Genomic DNA, 18148 nt, shown 5'->3' with positions numbered 1-18148 from the left:
TGTAATCGGGCAACAGGGATTACAGTGAAGCCAGTGATCCACTCAGACTCTACACGTCCTGTCTTTGCACTCGCTTTAAGTGAATACAGCAGCTTCAGCTTTTACTTTCTGGCTTTTCCTGGGATTCATTGGCTCTCTGGTGCATTTACATATCGGTTTGTGCCACTGTTTTGCCTTCATTTCGTTGGGCAATATTGACATTTCTGGTTTGATGGACGCGTTTCCGGCCCAGCATACTTCGTACCAGCGACGTGTGAATAGGGGTGGTCATGAACTGATAAGAGGGGAAGGCCTTACTCAGTGTCTTTATTTTTGCTTTTCTCGTACCCTCCTTCGCATTTCCCGTCGCCATTATTGTATTTAACCTGTACCGGTGGACAGATGGCGATTGTTCGAAGCGTTTTAGTGTCCAGTGAAACACCGGGACGCCCCCCTCTCTGTGTTCGTCGGTCGTAACGTCCGAGCGTCCAGCTGATTGCTTTGAGTGCCGTTCAATTATTCCAGTTCAAACTGAGCCGTTTTGTTTCGCCAGACGGAAGGTTTTTGTGGCCGAAACGGACCCACTTCGCCACCCTTTCCCACCAGCCCGTGGACTTTAAAACAAAGAGGACATTTATCTTTTTGTCCAACTTGAGTGTTGGATCGTTTTTCTCATTGAACGACCAGGCCCCGGACTCATCCCCAGCCTCGCGTTTCCATATCGGTTTTTGTTGGAAGTCATGGGAGACACAAGTGAACGAAGCAAACCTCCGAGTCTACCTCCCCGGTGTCCCTGTGGATTTTGGGGGTAAGAGTTAAACCTAATATAAAGTGGATTTAACCTGCTATCTTGAACTGAAAGATAAATCCGGATAAATATGCTCAACGGGTTCAACTAGTCCAAACCCATTGTTGTTGTTCTGTTGTACAGGCCGAGGGTGGGGGGTTGGGAAGTTGGCTAATAAATAAACCTGCTAGCTTGAAAACTAGCTAAATTTCCGCTGTGTTCCTAGTTTTTAAACCCTCTCTCGTCGTTTCCAACGCAGGTTATTGTTTTTGAATCGTACTTTATCGTGTTTTTACACCTTTTTTTAAACCAGGAGATGACGTACCCGACAGAGAACATGATTTATTGCCAGCAGGTTCCTTTTAAACCTGCCCTGTTTTCTCGGATCCCCTCGAAGATAACCAGCAACGAGGCGATCAGCGCGTTACTTTGGTTAAATCCTCAAACCGAGCAGCGCCGATAAACCCCCCCCCCGTCGGTTGTTTTACACCTTTTTAACGGTCGCTCTTGTCAAGTGGTGGATGTGTGTTGCATACCGGATGTGATTCACTGATGGCTTCTGTGTGAGCCCATCGGAAAAATGACTACATCCAAACTTTAATCGGTGTAGCAACGACACGCAGACATGTCTGTCTGCTGCTGGAAGAGATGAAGGCTGGTCCAAAACAGCAGAAAAAAACCCCCACCAAGATAAGAGCACTGTCAGTACTGAGCAGCACAGACACACCAGACACCCCCGGAATACTCGCGTTACAGTCATTTCAGTCAATTCACGTGGTAATCTACTACTGTTGTGTGATATACAACCAGTAAGACAGCTGCCCTCCTGTTTGGGGGTATTATCTTGACAGAACATTGGCATATGACTTGTCATTTGGCGACCGACCCCCCCTCCCCCAAGCCCCATCCCCCAGTTTGCCTTCATTTTGTGGTGTCCAGTAAGCAAACTGGAACCAGTAACACACCTGTCAATGTCAGGTGACACAAATGGCAGCGTTGTGCGTTTAGGGCCCTGCCTGCGTCAGCTCAGAATAACACCTGGCTGGGGGGGCTGCTGGCTGTCCTGTCCCACACAGCCTCTTCACACATGTCGCTGAATGTCAAGGCCTCTTGAGAACATCTTGAATAAGGTTAGCTGGAGCATTTTGGTGGAGGGATTTCAGTACCGGAGCATGGATCACATCCTCCTACCCTGGCAGTGTTAATGAGATGAATATGTGCAGTGGGGGGTTTTTTATGTGGTTTAAAAGCATTATGGGTAATATAAGGTAAAGTCTGAGTGACACAGTCATTAAAGCTCACTCGTTATCTGACAGTTATTTAGTGTTTCCACAGAGATTTTAATTCTTGGCAGTTTTGACAGATAATATTTAGACCAGTTGTTCAGAAACACGTGCTGAAAGTAGCAAGTTTTAATTCCAATCAAAGACCTCACCAGGCGATCTCATTGGCTAGTTCTGTTTTAATCAGGGGACTCACCTGATTACCAAACCCACTTTAAGTACTACATTCGGAGATTTGCTCAGGAAGGTTCGGCTGTATCGTCCGACTGGAACTTGAGATGGTTTCTGAGAATAAAAAGCATCACACAGACTTATTTGGTTGGTTTGGTTGTTAAAGAAGAACCACTAACATACTGAGTAATACACATAACGTTTGTAAATCTGTCCGTGCTCTACGGTCTACAAAATGTGTACTGGTTGATGAATAATTAATTACAATTAATGATTTAATTGTCTTTTTGTGTTCATTTACACCACTATTATAGAACAAGCCTGATAATAATACAATAATAATACACTTTAACTAGCGTGTCATGTGAGGTGAAACAAAAGGACCTGTCCAGACAGTTAAGCTCTTTGCTTGTGTTTTTTTCTTGACATTGAAACCTTTTGCTCAGGTAGACAGTTTATCTGCTTCAACCAGCTGATGGAAACACACATAATTCTCTGTTTGCTGCAACATTTCGAACATTAGCCAGCTTTCCATCCACATGTAGCACACATTTTAACCACATTTACTGGAAATCGACAAAAGAAAAAACACAAAGTAATGTGCATTCCCACCCGCTACCATTGCGTGAATGTTAGAAGTTAAACACCTCAGGATAAACAGTTGGTGGCGCTAATTCTCCTGTCAGGCGTCATTAAACTATCACAGAAGAGGGAGGCTCAATAAGATGACATTAAAGGAGCAGTCAAACCTCAAAACAATGCAGAAATTGTGATGGAGTTATGGGATTTCTGTTATTTTCATGTCAAACATTACATTAGACTTCTCTGTACTGTGTTACTTGTACATCAGCAGACACGTCTGCCAGTGTGGGCGTATCAGGAATGAGAAAATAATGAACGATTTTTTGGAGAAATATTGAAAATACCTGCAGCAGTTCAGTCCTTTTCCAGGGTTCAAGGTTAATGGCTTGTTTTCTGTGCGGTCTTATCTGTGTTTGTGTTTTCCACTCTGCATGCTGCTATCTGATGCACCTGCTGTGTTTTAAACACCTCAACAAGATGTTGCACTCGGTTGTGGCACTTCTTCTGTCGGCTTTTTCAGATATTCCCGTGCAGTCTCGTGCTTGGGTAAATGGGTAAATTCCCATTTTGACACTTCGATTGTTTAACGCAGTTTGTTTTTTGTGAAAATAATTGGTGACAGAAGAAAGTCAGTTTCTTAGATTTTTTTTAACAGTTTTACATAATTATATATATGATTATATATATGAGATGCATCATTTCGTTTTCTGATTGATTGAGGATGTCCTCATTAGGATACAGTCAGAATGTCTGACACTTTCATTGGCCACAACCATGCAGCTGTCGAAGGAAATTAGGTGTTCTGCTCAGTTACCTTTAACAAGCGTTACTGCGAATCAGCAGAAATTCAAGATGAATGGGAAGGTTTAGGCGTTGTACAACCTAGACAGGAGCAGAAAGGAGAGTGTGTGTAGAAAAATAAACGAGACTGGAAATGCTCGCAAGAAATAAGTCAGTCTGAGCTGTCACACACACACACACACACACACACACGGATCTTGTCACAGGAAACGTCCATCGGGGAACTCATCCATTGACAGTTTGTGGCCAAAAGGCACAGACTGCAAAAACACTCCGGCAGTCGAAGCGAGCTTAAAATTCACTTTCCATTTTATGTGGCTGCAGCTTGTTCGTGGGATGGAGCGTTAGCTTGGCCTGAGAGGCAGCACAGACAGTCGGGCTCTCTGTGCTCTGCACCTCTGATGGCTACACCAGAGCCATCTGATAGCATTCGCTCGATTGTTGCTTTTGTTCAGTTTCATTATGCAACATCATCCGAGTTGGCAAAATAATAGTAATAAAGCTGCTATAACATCCTGTTAAACACATATCTTTAAGTCATCAGTTCAGGGACAGGACACACGTGGTCTGAGAGGTATCTTTTAATATTATAAATGTTTACTCATCAGCCAGTCAGTTCAGTGAGGAGGTGGTTCGAATTCAACATGTTCTTTAAAGGAGACGAGGAAGTTTAATGTAACTGCAGGTCCAGTCAGTTTGAGTAAAGATGCTGAGTGGCTGCTGAATAATAAGCAAAGGCAGACTTAATTATTTGTACTTATTTTTATTAAAACAGGTCAGACTACCATGGGTTCAGTGGTTTTAAACTACCCTAAAGTAGCTTTAACATTGTGATGTTTTATTTGCACATTGTTTCGCAGACGGCTAATGTGACAGGTTTGTTTTGAAGTGAAGGCCTCCAGAATGTGATCTCCCCTCATCTTTTCATTGTTCAAGAGTTATACAGAGTTTCCAGTTTATTAGGCACACCTGTACAGTCTAGTTAATCCAGCAATCCTGGAATAAACTCTGTCCTTATGAATCATGTTGAGCTTTTGTTCACATTCTGTCAGAGGTCTGTTGATTGAGCTCTCTGGCAGGTGTTGAGGCAATGTTTGGTGGTGTCATAGTGGATTGCATTATAGTTTCTAATCTGTGTAAACAGGATGGACAAAATGGTAGAAGCACTTTTCTACAGCAAGTCTGTATCTCCAGTAGTGTAATTATAGCAAAGACATGACCACGACAGAGGTCAACACCAAAGTCTGATCAATCGTTACGTTACCCAAGGCCTTCTTTCCACCCAATTTCACAGGAATGTGTTTGTAGCTGAGGAGGAGGATATTTTGGTGACACGCAGATGCAGTGACTGTAACAGGTGAAAAACATCACCTCCTTGGTGGAGTCACAGACAGTCTGTGCAGGCTTGTCCGGCCGCATTAGTCACTGCACACATCAGCTCCTGTAGGAACAATGATCTGAATACCCCACGGAGTTCCAGCCTCTGTACCATTGACAGGCCTCTCAGCTGACAGGAATGGGTGTATTGTGGTGGTATGAACATTAAAGAGGAGTCCAGAAGGTGAAGGAAAGACCTGACATACCTGTTGGGAAAGGTATCACCAAGAAAACCAGGAGACAAAGTACCAAAATGCTCAGAGCTTAAAGATTAAAATCACAGTTTGAAGTCCCCCTCCACTCAAATATGTTTTTTCTTCTCGTTCCAGAATGATCTATGTGCAGAGCTTGACACTAGAAGGCTGTTTTTATTAGTCAAAGTACAGTGTTTTATACACATCTCTTGAGGGGATCTTTAAAGACTGAAATCAGCAGATGTTCACCAGTGATGGATGGTCTTAAAATGAACTGTTGAACTTTGTGGTCATAGGAAGAATTACAGTATGCTTAATGTTTAGTAGTGTTCTTATTGAACTGTGCAATGACAATGCTTTCCCTGTGTCCTCTGCCACAGTAAAATCTCTGCTCATCGTGGCAAAAGTACTTTACAAATGACTGTTTTTGTTGAAAATTCTCAAAGTAGGCTGGCTAACTGCGCAGCCAGGACTGAAACATGTGACTGACAAAGAACTCTGGGCTTTTGCAGGACACAACTCTGTAAGTGAAACCTGCATCTATTACACATGCACCACCTCGCCCTCAAGGCAACCACGAGCCTTTTGAGTTTAGAGTGTAGCCAAACTCCAAAGTCATGGTGGTCATTTTAGGATGTCTCATACTCAGCTTGTTAGGGACACCCTAATAACTCAATATTTCAACCTGGACATGGTTTTCAGGACATCTCAGTTTCTGGGAGGTCTGTGATCATCTCTGTGTTCTGAGTGCAGCTGGACTGAATGGCAAAGGACGGGCTAGTGTGATTTGTGACACTTGGAAAATTATTATTATAATTTGTATGATATAGGACGATTACAAAACAATCAATTTCAATCAAAATTGATTGCCTTGTAAGCCCATTTGTGCTGGGAATCTATTGATGTAAGACACTACTCTGATATCAGAACAAAGTCCAACCGAGTCGATTTTGTTGTTGGACGTAATTAAGCCCATCTAAATATCAGTGTACTTAAGCTGCAGGGACGTCTGCGGGGTTAGAATGTGCCAGCAGTGCAGGAGGAGGATCATCTCTGTTTGATGCTACAGTTAAGTGCGAGGTCTCCTGTAGGTTTAATCTCGGGCTGAAGGCAAAGATTAGGTTAATAAACAACTTTTTACGTTACGGTTTGTGATGTGACGACACAATGCAAGCTGCTGGAAACACACACAACACTCTGTGATGCAGGATTTAAGGCACCGGCCCCCGGGTGAAATACCAAGATTTTAGGGAGTCCCTTGTCTGACTCGTCTGACTTGACTCGGCTTTGATCAGACTGAGCTGTACTTTGTCATCTGTAGCTGCCATTTGCTTAGAATGGTATGGAGACAGGTCTGAGACTGATGGGATTTAGACTTATCAGTGTCAAATATATGCACTGTTTGCATATTCAGGTGTTGTGCATGGGTGTTAAATCATCAACAACAGCAAACCTGTTTTGATTTGAGCTGAACCCAAATGTAAGTGAACACAGTAATCTATGGCAGTATGTATGAGACGGACTTGATTTGCAGACATTTTCGTCTTTGTGCTTGAATGAAACAATTACTCTGTTGACAGGAAATTAATCAGTCAAATAATCTGATTTATTACAACTTTGTAAGTGATTTTTAGTGTCCCCCCCAACAGCCATTTGCTTCCCCGTCCTCTGTGATTTCCTGTCATCCCGCCATGAATTTATTGACACAAAGGCCCGGTTGCCACACTGACAAACAAAAGAAGGGCTGCTGAGATTAAACATTAGGAGCCATTATGAAAGATGTTATGGTTGAGGCTCGGGGTGTGATATAATTGTCATTTGAGATATTGAAAAAGGGCTGAGGCCTTACTCGTGTTGCCATGGAAGCACTGCCACATTTCATGATGGCATTTGTCTTCCACGTTTATGTTTATCCACTCTGCATGGAAATAATACAGGAAACAAAAGTCTTCTTTTACAGAGAGGTTAACTTTATGTTTTGCATGAACATTATGTACCAGATAATCATGTTAATCACATAATTCACACAGTTTACAAGTTTGTTTCACTTTCATCTTGATATAATTGATTCAGGTTTAGTTTTTCATGACATGGTATTTTTTTCAAATAAGGAACATTACTTTGGGTTTGTATCAGAAAAGCTTTGTTATGCAAACAGTTGTTATAAGTAGAGGCGAATCTTTGCTCTCTGAGGACGTTTAATGACATTAATTTTCTCACCTGTCTCCTCAGGTCCAGTAAAACCATGAATCTCTGCTCCAAATGTTTTGCTGGTAAGTCTTCTTTCTCAATACAGTTTTTCTTAAAGGACCAGTTTTGCAGGATTTATTGGTATCTAACAGTGACGCTGCAACCAACTGAATACGCCTGAGGAAAAAGTTCCTCTCTACAGCCACTGTAGAAACATGGTGGACTCTCAATGATTTCCACTAATAACCCAGTCATCATTAACTCTACACGGTCTCTTCAGGGCTTACTGTCCCCCCAACAAATGTGCTGTGCAGCTGCAGTCACAGTTGTCATGGAATAATTTGACATGAGTGGAAGATAATCGTCCACCAAGTGTTACTGTGGCTGAAAAGTTGCTCTCTGGCTCACTTGAAGGTGAGCAGCTGCTACTTGCCGTCCCCGTCCTGTGCTGAATTTCAGCTTGGGTCGAAAGTGTTCACCTGGAAAATGTACAGTTGTTAACTGAGGCACAGGACCAAATTCATGCCTGCTTATTAGAATGATGGTTCCTTTCAGCTGGTCACATATAAATGAGGGAAACAGTCCCACATTTGTTTATTCTGTTAAGCTTCTTCTTGGCGTGCAGAGCTGCTCTCACAGACACGGCTAGCACAAGCATGAGGCTTGGTGTGCCAGCTGATTTCAGTCAGGAATGCTAACAATGCTAAGAAGTCATTCTAGGGAGATGGAAGGACACGTAAAGTAAAGAGCCTCACCACAAAATGATGTATCCACTATTTAATGGAGTCAAAGGGTGATATTATATTAAGGATGATGGGATTCTGTTATATTAAAGAATGGTGTGAAATTGCTGTGTAGAGATTAGTTGAGTTTTCAGGGCAGAATCAGCTGCTCCTTTAGGAAAACAGACCAGTGAGACTCAGTCTGGTTACCTCATTGAGCATTTTGTTAAGGAACCCCCTGAAATGTTCAAAGTTTACTTTTCCACGACGTGACTTGTCTGACAAAGGAAAAATGCCCAGTTCATGTTTGGAAATGTCACGGTATTCATCAAGTTTTCTCAATGACTCCTCCAGTCTGGTTTAGGAGGATGGGTTGAGGGTGCACTGCAGCCCTGTCGGTGGCCATGGCAACCAGCGAGCACAGCAGACAGCGAGGACCTAAGGGCCCGGCTTTGAGTCTAGCATCACAGACAGCAGTAACGCTCAGAATAGACTCAATACACATGAGTATAGAAGCTGAGCAGAAGTGGGTTAGTCCACATGTGGAGGAGAAACTCAAATCTAGGCTGACCTCCCTCACCCTCCCTGGAGGGTTGGAGTAAAGACAATGCCCCCGTGGATCAATATCCTCCCACATTATCATTATACAAAGGTCTGAAGTGCAGCTCGCTCGTCCCAGGTGATCATGTCTCTAACCAGATCATTGCCTTGACAGAGTTGACTCATAGTCGTGGTGTTTCAGAGCAGTTTTCAAAACTTTTGAATTTGGTGCATTTAGTGTTTGAGAGACTTCTGACATCTAAAACTTAAAGGATTTGTCTTCATTAGACAGACAACGGTGGTGAAAACTGCCCATCACATTTGACATGGGAGACCCAGGGGGACAGCAAAGCAGTCCACCCCAAAGATGTTTAATTGACTGTCATTAAAGACTGAGACAGTTAGCTAGAACTGAGGAGTGTTCTCCAACTAAAGCATGAATTGAATGTTTTGGAGCAGCTAATCGTCGACTGGTGATTGATCCTCGTGGCACGCAGCACAAAGGAAGAGTTTTCTAAACTGTTGTTGTCAGCTGCGTTCACATGCAACAAGCTAAATGTTAGCTTTAATGGATGGATGAAACTGCACACACATTTACGTTTACCAGGCAGATGAGTGTAATCATGGCGGGCACAGGAAAAACCTGAATACCAAAGGCAACGTGTGAGAGTTTTAATGAATCACTTCCTGTGGACAACCAACCAACCAGCAGTTCAGACTTGATCAAAATGTTTCAAACTTAAACGTCTTGTAAAGTACAGCTTTATGTAAAAATATCAATAATGTTAGCCTGCCTGGTAGCTACAGTACCTAATTTTCTACACAGTTGCATTTGCTACATGAAACATGTTATTACAGACTCAGTCAGGAGGTTTGGGTTGTGCAGCTGCATCTCTGTGCTACACAACATGAAGCAGGAGTCCAGATTTGAGTGTTTTGACTGTTTCTGTGTCGTCTCTTTTCTTCTCGTCCTCCCTCCGTCTGTTTCCCTGTCCTATATATACATTTCCCTCTGCGTGCTCGCTTGCTGTCCTTGACCACAGACATCCAGAAGAAACAGCCAGGGGAGGACTGCACCTCCAAGCCTATCCAAAGCACTGGGAGTAGCCAATCGCCGGTTTTCAGTAGCGAGACGAGCAGTAGCAGTAGCCAATCCCTATTGTCGTCGCCGCCCTCTAGCTCCGAGCAGCCGTCGACCGAAGAGCCCTCGCCCACGTTTCCGAGCACGAGGGAAGGTAAGATGGGAACATCGGTGATATTCACATCAAAAACAAAAAGCTCTTCATGAAGAATGGACTGTCTCTGCTTGATGTCTTTAAATCCAGTGGGAAAGAACAGAGAGAGATAGAGCAGGACAAACAGGAGATAATGTTCTGACTGGTTTCAGGCGCTGAACCTTTCAACCACTCGCACCAAGGAAGCATAGTTTAAAGTGAGGCACAACTCAGGAACCACCAACTGCGGAGCTCCAGACAGCGTCAGCTCTGTTTCTTTATAGATATCGGTAACACGGTGTCTCTGAGGTCAGACCAGTCGTACAAGCACCAATGCTGCTGTACAGCATTCATATCAGTGTGCTGGTAGAATCACAATAAAGATGCAGGAAGCTCAGTGTGTGAGTGCTCGACACGCACAGCCACGACAATCGTAATGTCCCGTACAGAGTGACACACGGTACAGCTGGACCTCACATACAGCGCAAGATGTACAATAGACAGTCGAGAGCTCACGGTTCGCTGTCAAAGCATCTTGTTTGTCAGGTCTGAATGCCCGGCATGTACCAGTCTGTGCAGCAGAGCATCTCATGAAGTCACTGTTATTTAGTCTGTGTGTGAGGTTTAAATAGGTAATTTCCTTAAAGCAAGTAAAACATGCCAGCTGGGAAAGAGACCCTTCTTCTTTCCACTGCAAGTGAACCCTTTCAAAGAATGTTGTAGATGTTTATTCTGTTTATTTTATGAGACTTTCGAAATGATAAAACTGATTGGAAAGTGGTGAAATTTTCAGTAATCTAAAAACTAAATAATGATTTCTAATAAAGGTTAAGTGACATCATTTGTTGTGGACTAGAACATGTTTTTGGCTCCCGCTTCTTTGTTTCTAGTGCCAAAAGGACTTAAATAAACCCTTGAATATTGACCGGTAATGTCATTTACAGTCGATACTGAATTAAGTCACCCGTCTTCACTTGCAACCAATATGAAAGACTGTTCTGGGTCCAGTCAGACTCGTCACAACGTTTCACATCCTGTCTCTTCATTTCATTTTGTGCAGGCGTGTCGTCCACAGAAACAGCCCAAGGCACACTCTGCACACCCACAAAACGTCCACGAGAATCAGGTACAGTCAGCCTCGTCTTCCTGCCAGCTGCTCTGCGTGACCTGCCCCACTTTGAGCGATAGCTCTTAACCCTGTCGGGTTTTTTTCCTGTCCAGCGTCGGGCTCGGAGAGCGAGGCGACGCCAGAGAAACGGCCACGAACAGACGAGAAGGAGGGGGGCGGCGAGGAAGCCCGTGGGACGCCCAAGCAGAAGAACCGCCGGCGCTGCTATCGCTGCCAAACCAAACTAGAGCTGGTGCAGCAGGAACTGGGCTCCTGCCGCTGTGGTCAGTACCAACACAGCAGCGTGGCTTTCAGTCACATGTTGTCATTAAAGGCTGCTTCCACCCTCGTACCACTGCTTTTCATTTCACTGACTTGGTTTCCTGGCTGTGGGTGAAAATGTGTCAGCTGCTGTAGTGTTTCAGTTTGACCTGAAAAACTGAAAGTACATAAACCACTGCTCGAAAGCCGGTACGTCAGCCCTGCGTTTATTCTTACCTTTAGCTAAATCTAAGTGTTTTACTTTTAAAGGCACAGTCCGTAATCCAAATGTAAAGAATTAAAACGGTCACTAACCATTAAAAATAAAAGCACAAGATTTGAACCTGCTATGTTTTTTAGCTGTAGATTTTTGTAGTTTTACAGATTTGTCCTGTATTAAAGTTTAAAAGTTTGCATGTGAATGTGTTTGGTGTGAAAACGGGTGGATGAGGCTTAATAATCCTGGATCTGTCCGACATGACTCTGCGTCAGAGTGCTTTTACATGATAGCAGGTTAGCTGCCAGTGCAGACGTGTGTGTTAATGAATGTCTAATGCTGCACTTCATGTGATCTCTATACACACACACACACACACACACACACACACACACACACACACACACACACACACACACACACACACACACATTGCATTGACATGTATGGCAGACCCGCTAATGTGTATACAGATAATACGCTGAGCTGCACGTCAGTATTTAAATTGGCTGTTATTTCATTGCTCTCTCTTGAAACTGGACGGTGAAGTGGTGCAGACCGGCTTGTGTTTGGCAGTAGGCTTGGCGATGTAAAACCGTTGATGTGATGATTTCTCCCGTGCAAAGCGAGAACAACAGAGCGTTTATTGGGGTCACTTCCTCCCTCACCAGTTTGTTTTCTGGTTCCCTCCCAGGCTATGTATTCTGCATGCTTCACCGTCTACCCGAGCAACACGACTGTCTGTTTGACCATCTGGGCCGCGGGCGTGAGGAGGCCGTCCTCAAGATGGTGAAGCTGGACCGCAAGGTGGGCCGCTCGTGCCAACGCATCGGGGAGGAGTGCTCCTGATTGGCCACAACGTGACCAGCCATCCAATTTGAGATGTGGCGCTTACAAAGAGGAGGAGGAGGTGGAAGGAGAGCTGGGAGGAATGACAAATGGGGTGATGGGTGGGAGGGGGAGGGAGGGAGGGAGGGAAGAAGAGGAGAAGGAGGAGGAGGAGGGGGGGAGGTAGCACGGTCGTAACATCCTGCATCTGACCCGACAATTCTGGATCTGAGCTTGACGCCGCCCTGTTGATGTCCTGATTTCCTGCGTGGAGCGTCTGTTTGGACTTGGCTCTGGACGAGGCCGCTCGGGGGGCCGGCAGGGGGCCTGGTGGTCGTCCTGCGGAGCCACGTTCAGTATCGCATGTTCACACACACAGCCTTAACCCAACCCCCGTCTTCAGAGGAAGGACGCCGTAGAGACGAATCCAGTCAGTCATACATCATGCACAGCTCCGCTGTTTCTCGCCATGGTTTCCTCCTCTTTGCTCACGCTCCTTTTTTTCAGTACAGGAAGTTCTGGCAGACGAACTGTTGTAGCGTTCGGCTGAACTGATCCGTTTGGATTGTCATTCGACAAGGTTTTTGTTTATTTTTCTTTCCATTTCTTGGTCGCGGGTGAGGGGTCTAGCTCTATCCCACGACCACTCCTCAGGTCGTCATCAAGGGGTTGGAGTATCAAACCTGTAACCCCGCCTTCCTCTTCTTCTTTCTTTCTTCCACCAACATTAGGTCCATGTGCAGCATCACTACCCATGTTTTGCTTGTGCACGGTACCTGCAGCAGTGTATTTGTGCAGGTTTGAGTGTGGTAATGTGAGGCAGTCCAAGGATGCTGTCGTGGTTTGATTTTTTTTTTATTTTATTTTTTTATTTTTTCGTGTGGCTGTCATGGTGATTAGCTCTGTTTTTACTGCTTAACCACGGTGTCGTGGAGGACAATACAGCCAATCCCTGCCTCTGCTCACATGGACTGTTGACAAAAAGAAAAATACAAATAAAAAAATAAAATAAATAAAAACCACACTAATGGACAAGAGTCACTTGGATAAATCCTCTGTGTAGCAGATCCTCTTCTCCCTCGTTCCCTCCCCTTTTTCAGTATACAGAGTAGTACTGTTGTTTTACATAAGGGGAATACGACTGAATTTTTGTATTCAAAAGAAGAGTTCTTCGCCAAAACGCCATGTATTCATTTTTAAAAACGATTACCGCAAGTTGATCGCTGAGCATCTCTATAGTTACAGACGATCAGTCCGGAGTGCTAAACTGAATACATACATACTTACTACCCTTTAAATCGTTCTATAATTTATTTCCTATTTTGTGTTTTGTGGGTAGGATTAGGTGTCATTTAATTGTCAAATGGGGGGATATCTATTTGAAACATAATTCTTGAAATGTTATAATTTCTTTCTCTTTTTTTTATTTTTATTTTTACATGATTGCTGGCTGGGCGTCACTTCTGCAAGTGAGCTGTTACTAAAATTGAAGTGAGATGAATTTGTCCCACAGTTTAAATCGGCGATGTCACATTGATGCACAGCACAAGTGAAAATTAATTATTAACCCAAAAGCGGGTTAACTTGAAGTCGTTGTACACCTAAAACAGGGTTGATAAAATAACGTTGGGTTTTGGATACGGCGGCTTCACAGATATCAACCATGATTGGCTATCTTCAGTTTGCTGTTAATTGGCCTCGTTTTCATGTGTACGTAGAAATGAGCTCAAACTTGACCTTAAGACTCCCAGTCATGTTTCCTTTTTTTGTCTGGCGGACCCTGCCGAGGTTGTACGTGTACACACAGATTCAGACTGTCTGATGATGCCTCAGCTGGTTTTGGCTGCAGAAATTACATGTGAATTCTTAAATTGAGTGGTTTCCCCTTTCCTCATATGTTTCTGTCATTGTTTGTCATTGTCTCCGACCCCGCTCTTAATCAGCCTACACAGTCTGACTGCTTGGACTTTGTGCTGTGCATATTGTTCAGTTACACACCTCTCTTCCTTCCTCTCCTAAAGGGGTGTTCTCCCCAAATCGACTTTTCTGTTTGTGATGTTGCAGAAGCTCACTTTTTCCTTCAAATTTTAATGTTTTGCCGTTTGTTTGGCATTAAGCAAATATTGTAGATGCATTTAAAAGTATAAGTTGTGATTTGTTCAATACAGGTACGGAATCTCCAGGAAATGTACCTCGCAGCATCACAGAAAGTGCAATTTGATGATGCTGAATTGTACATTTCTGTTTTTCAATTCGGAGAACTAAGAAACATGAAGCAGTAAATTTCCTTGAATGGCAGGAAAATCCGAAAGCGTCCTTTTTTTTTCTTTTTGCAAATTAACGTCGGAAAAGTTGAGTCAGGTGGAGAGCCCTTGTAACCAGACACCACTTAACTATGCTAATCCTCATGCACAAGTTATTGTTTCTCCTCTGTCACCTCTCCCCACCCCGCTCGTCTTTTCCAATGAGAACACAGCGAAGGAAAAAGGGAGCTTGGCTGGTTCTTATTTTGATATTTTGAAAAACTTGTTCCTTTTTTGAGTGCTAATGAAAAATGGAAGAAATGGAATATCTTTCTGTACCTTTTAGAGAAAAAAAATTATTTAACCTTATATCAGTTTGAGTTACTTACACCCTAGCATAGAGTGGCATATTTAGTTAAATGTATAAAAAAACGCAAGAACATAATTCTGTCCTATTTTCTCCTTTAATTTTATCGTGTTCCATTTTCTGCTGAGGAAAATAAACTGGATTAGAGGATGTGCTGTGTGTTAATCTCTGTTTCTTTTCCCATTAATTAATATTTGTTTGAAACCAGGTTTCCTCTCTGAAAAAAGGCGTGAACAGAATGCTGTATTAACTCATTAGTAGTTTAAAATGTCAACCAGTTTAAACTCATGTGGGTCACGATCTTAGACCACCATAGTTTGTGTTTTTTCTGCAGTCATTTTAATACATGTTGCATATGATATGTTGTATGATATAATGATTCTGCCTGCCGGACCTGTAAGATTCAGTATTAGTTTACTGGCCAGATTTTTAAAGAAGGTAGCCTGTAGTGTGGTGATTGGGTTTAAGTGATTATTAAAACACTACATCAGAATGAGAGGTACCACTTTGGAGCTTCAGCACATATCCCAAAATTATTGGTAATCTATAATTGCAGTGTTTTTGTGGTTGAGCTACTAACTTGGCTACTATCAAAATGTTTTCAAGGAATTTGCAGCTTCACCATTAAAGCTATACTATTCCTATTTAAACAGAAAAAACAAAATAAGGAGGATGAGGATATTACTTAACCAAGTCATTGCAGTTTCTAAAAAAATAGCTTCGCCATAATATGAATTAATGCATTATTTACAATGCAAAAACGTTTTATTATTATCCAGGGGTACAGTAACCGCCTTCCTGTGAGTAGTTTCATTTCTGTTTTTGGAAAGAGGATGTGCTCAAGAGGACCTTGTGCTGCTGGCAGAAGCTCAAGAGCAAGTAAGGAGACCTTGAGCTCATTGTTTAGTCAGCGGTGGTTTCCAAGGTCAACAAAGAGATCTGAAGCTCAACGCTGAAGTCTGCATGGATGAGAATAACTCTGAAGAGGTCTTCAGGTCTTTTACTAATGTAAAAGTAACAATACTAGGAACAAACAACTCAAAAGTCAAAGTATTTATGAGGCAGTAGAGTGCTTCCTGTCACTGTGTTATTGCCATATCATATGTTATCAGACTACATGTAAGCAGTGGTGGAAAGTAACTAAGTACATTTACTAAAGTACTGTACTTGAATACAATTTTGAGGTACTCCTCCTTGAGTGTTTCCATTTTCTGATACTTTACACTCCACTACAATTCAGATGTAAGTATACTTTTTACTCCACTTAATTTATTTGATAACTTTGGTTACTAGTTACTTTCCAGATTCAGAACAAGACTACAAAATGAAATCAACTAGTGAATTATAGCATTAAATCAATAAGACTTTATTCATCTCCAGGAGGGGTCACACAGTACTCAGCAGTATGTGGCCCATTGAGCAGAATGAGCACTTTACCTTTGAATATTTTAATGCACAGTTTTGAATGCATGTCTTTTGCTTGTAATGGAGTACTTCTGGACCGTGGTATTGCTTTTTAGTTTAAATAAAAGATCAGAGTACTTCTTCCACCACTAAATCTAAGCGTAATTTTAATTTGATTTGAATTTGATTATAGGTTGTCTGTGTAAAATGTCTAAAATCTGAATCTGAAAGGTGCAAATATAGCTTTTAGATAAATGTGGAATAAAAAGTGAAATATTTCATTTGAAATATTTAGAGTAGAAGTATGACTGGATTAGAAGTCCTCGAGATGCTATAAATTATGGGAAGTGTTACAGTTTATTGCAGAGGAGCAAACCCAGTTTGCGGTTAATCCATCAACATGACCTGACAGGGGAAGGAGAAATCTCATTGGTTGGGTTAAGTGAAATGGGCGGGGCCCATCGGTAGCGTTTTTAAATTAAAGTAGTTCGGTTGAGGCCCAGAAAAAGACGTTGGTTTAAATTTTTTAACAGGACTCAGTCTTCGTTATACTCAACAAATCTGTTTATAGTGTTGGCAAACAAATCCCGAGTAAGTTGACAAGGGAAAAGTTCCCTTTCAGTTGTCTAACTTGCTGAAATCCCCGGAGATGTTAACGTTTACAAACTGCCGGGTGTTTTACTTCAAGCTAGCATTTGGAGGCGCTGTGGTTTAGCTAGCATGCTGGGTACATTTAGTAAGTTAGCTAACAATATGCCAACATTTTGACTGTAGAATAGCTATGCTAACTTCTCAACCGCAAAAATCACTTTACGTGTAAGCTAGTTGTCAAGTTAACGCTTTGTTCAGTTAGTTAGGACAGTGGGCCGTGCGTCAACATGTCCATAAACATAAAAGCTAGCTGAAATTTTAAGAATACTGGGCCAGATAAGTCATGAATTTCAATGAACTTAATGAAACATTTAGCTAGTCATCTGATTTTGGCTAGCTTAGGGCAAGGTAAGCATAGTTGTACAGGACCTTTCAACAATTGAGAAAGCCTTGTAGAACATAAACAGACTTTGATACAAGATATAACAGAAACAATATAAAGAAGACATAGAAAATGAGTCAGATGAGGTAGAAAGTAAAAGTAAACTCAGTCACTGAATGTTTTTTCAGCATTAGAGTTCATTATTGGGTTCAGGTGACAGACTGACCATAACAGGAGCAGTATTGTGTATGTTTTCACTAATAGTAATAAGTCATATTTCTTTATTGGCTGTTATTTTATTTGAATAGATTCACTGTTTGTTTGCTGCTGCAGGGACTTGGACACACATGTCCATCGGTGTGGTCAGTGTTCTGCTTGTTGCTCCTCCACCAAGTCATCTTCAGTGCTGATGAACTAAAACACCCAGACGATGCTGCTGGAAGGTCACCTGAAGGTACAGAAAACTTCCATTATGCCCGCCCCAAATTCTTCTATGCAGTAGGGAGCAGTGGTGGAATGTAACTAAGTACATTTAATCAAGGACTGTCCTTGAGCACACATTTGAAGTATTTGTAGTTTACTTGAGTATTTGTATTTTATGCAACTTTATACTTCACCACATTTCTGTCTTTTCTGATAAAAATAAATATTGTACTCCACTACATTTCTCTGACTGCTTTAGTACATACTTTGTAGAGTTTTAACAGTGAAACCAGATGCAAACATTGTAAAGCTCCTTTGAAACCAGCTGAATCTATTGATTTAGCATCAGATATCATTTTAATGTGACCACCATCCACACTGGATTTGCAGCCCTTTGGCCACTTGTTAGTTGACAGTTCTGTTGTGTGAGATATCATTGCTGTAAAATTCCTGACATCTCTGACGTGGATTTGCAACGAGGAGG

The 18148-nt window shown here is 42.4% G+C and overlaps 1 protein-coding gene across 1 annotated transcript; it reads left to right on the top strand.

Moving 5' to 3' along the window:
- Positions 1-313: 313 nt before the first annotated feature.
- LOC121622195 (AN1-type zinc finger protein 3-like) lies at positions 314-12364 on the top strand. The gene is made up of 6 exons (XM_041959087.1): positions 314-787; positions 7407-7447; positions 9670-9861; positions 10901-10966; positions 11062-11232; positions 12121-12364. Exons 1-6 carry the CDS (start codon positions 720-722, stop codon positions 12273-12275), a joined length of 693 nt encoding a protein of 230 aa, XP_041815021.1. The 5' UTR covers positions 314-719; the 3' UTR covers positions 12276-12364.
- Positions 12365-18148: the final 5784 nt, after the last annotated feature.

The sequence above is a fragment of the Chelmon rostratus genome, chromosome 18, assembly GCF_017976325.1.
Source record: "Chelmon rostratus isolate fCheRos1 chromosome 18, fCheRos1.pri, whole genome shotgun sequence".
Taxonomy (NCBI): Eukaryota; Metazoa; Chordata; class Actinopteri; order Chaetodontiformes; family Chaetodontidae; genus Chelmon; species Chelmon rostratus.
This window is presented reverse-complemented; position numbering and strand designations above follow the sequence as displayed.

Bases quoted from the DNA above. Each gene is read 5' to 3' on its own strand.
- LOC121622195 (XM_041959087.1), top strand. From the start codon at position 720: ATGGGAGACACAAGTGAACGAAGCAAACCTCCGAGTCTACCTCCCCGG. The intron at 7,448-9,669 runs GTAAGTCTTCTT...CCTTGACCACAG, and splicing joins CTGCTCCAAATGTTTTGCTG to ACATCCAGAAGAAACAGCCA. The intron at 9,862-10,900 runs GTAAGATGGGAA...CATTTTGTGCAG, and splicing joins GTTTCCGAGCACGAGGGAAG to GCGTGTCGTCCACAGAAACA.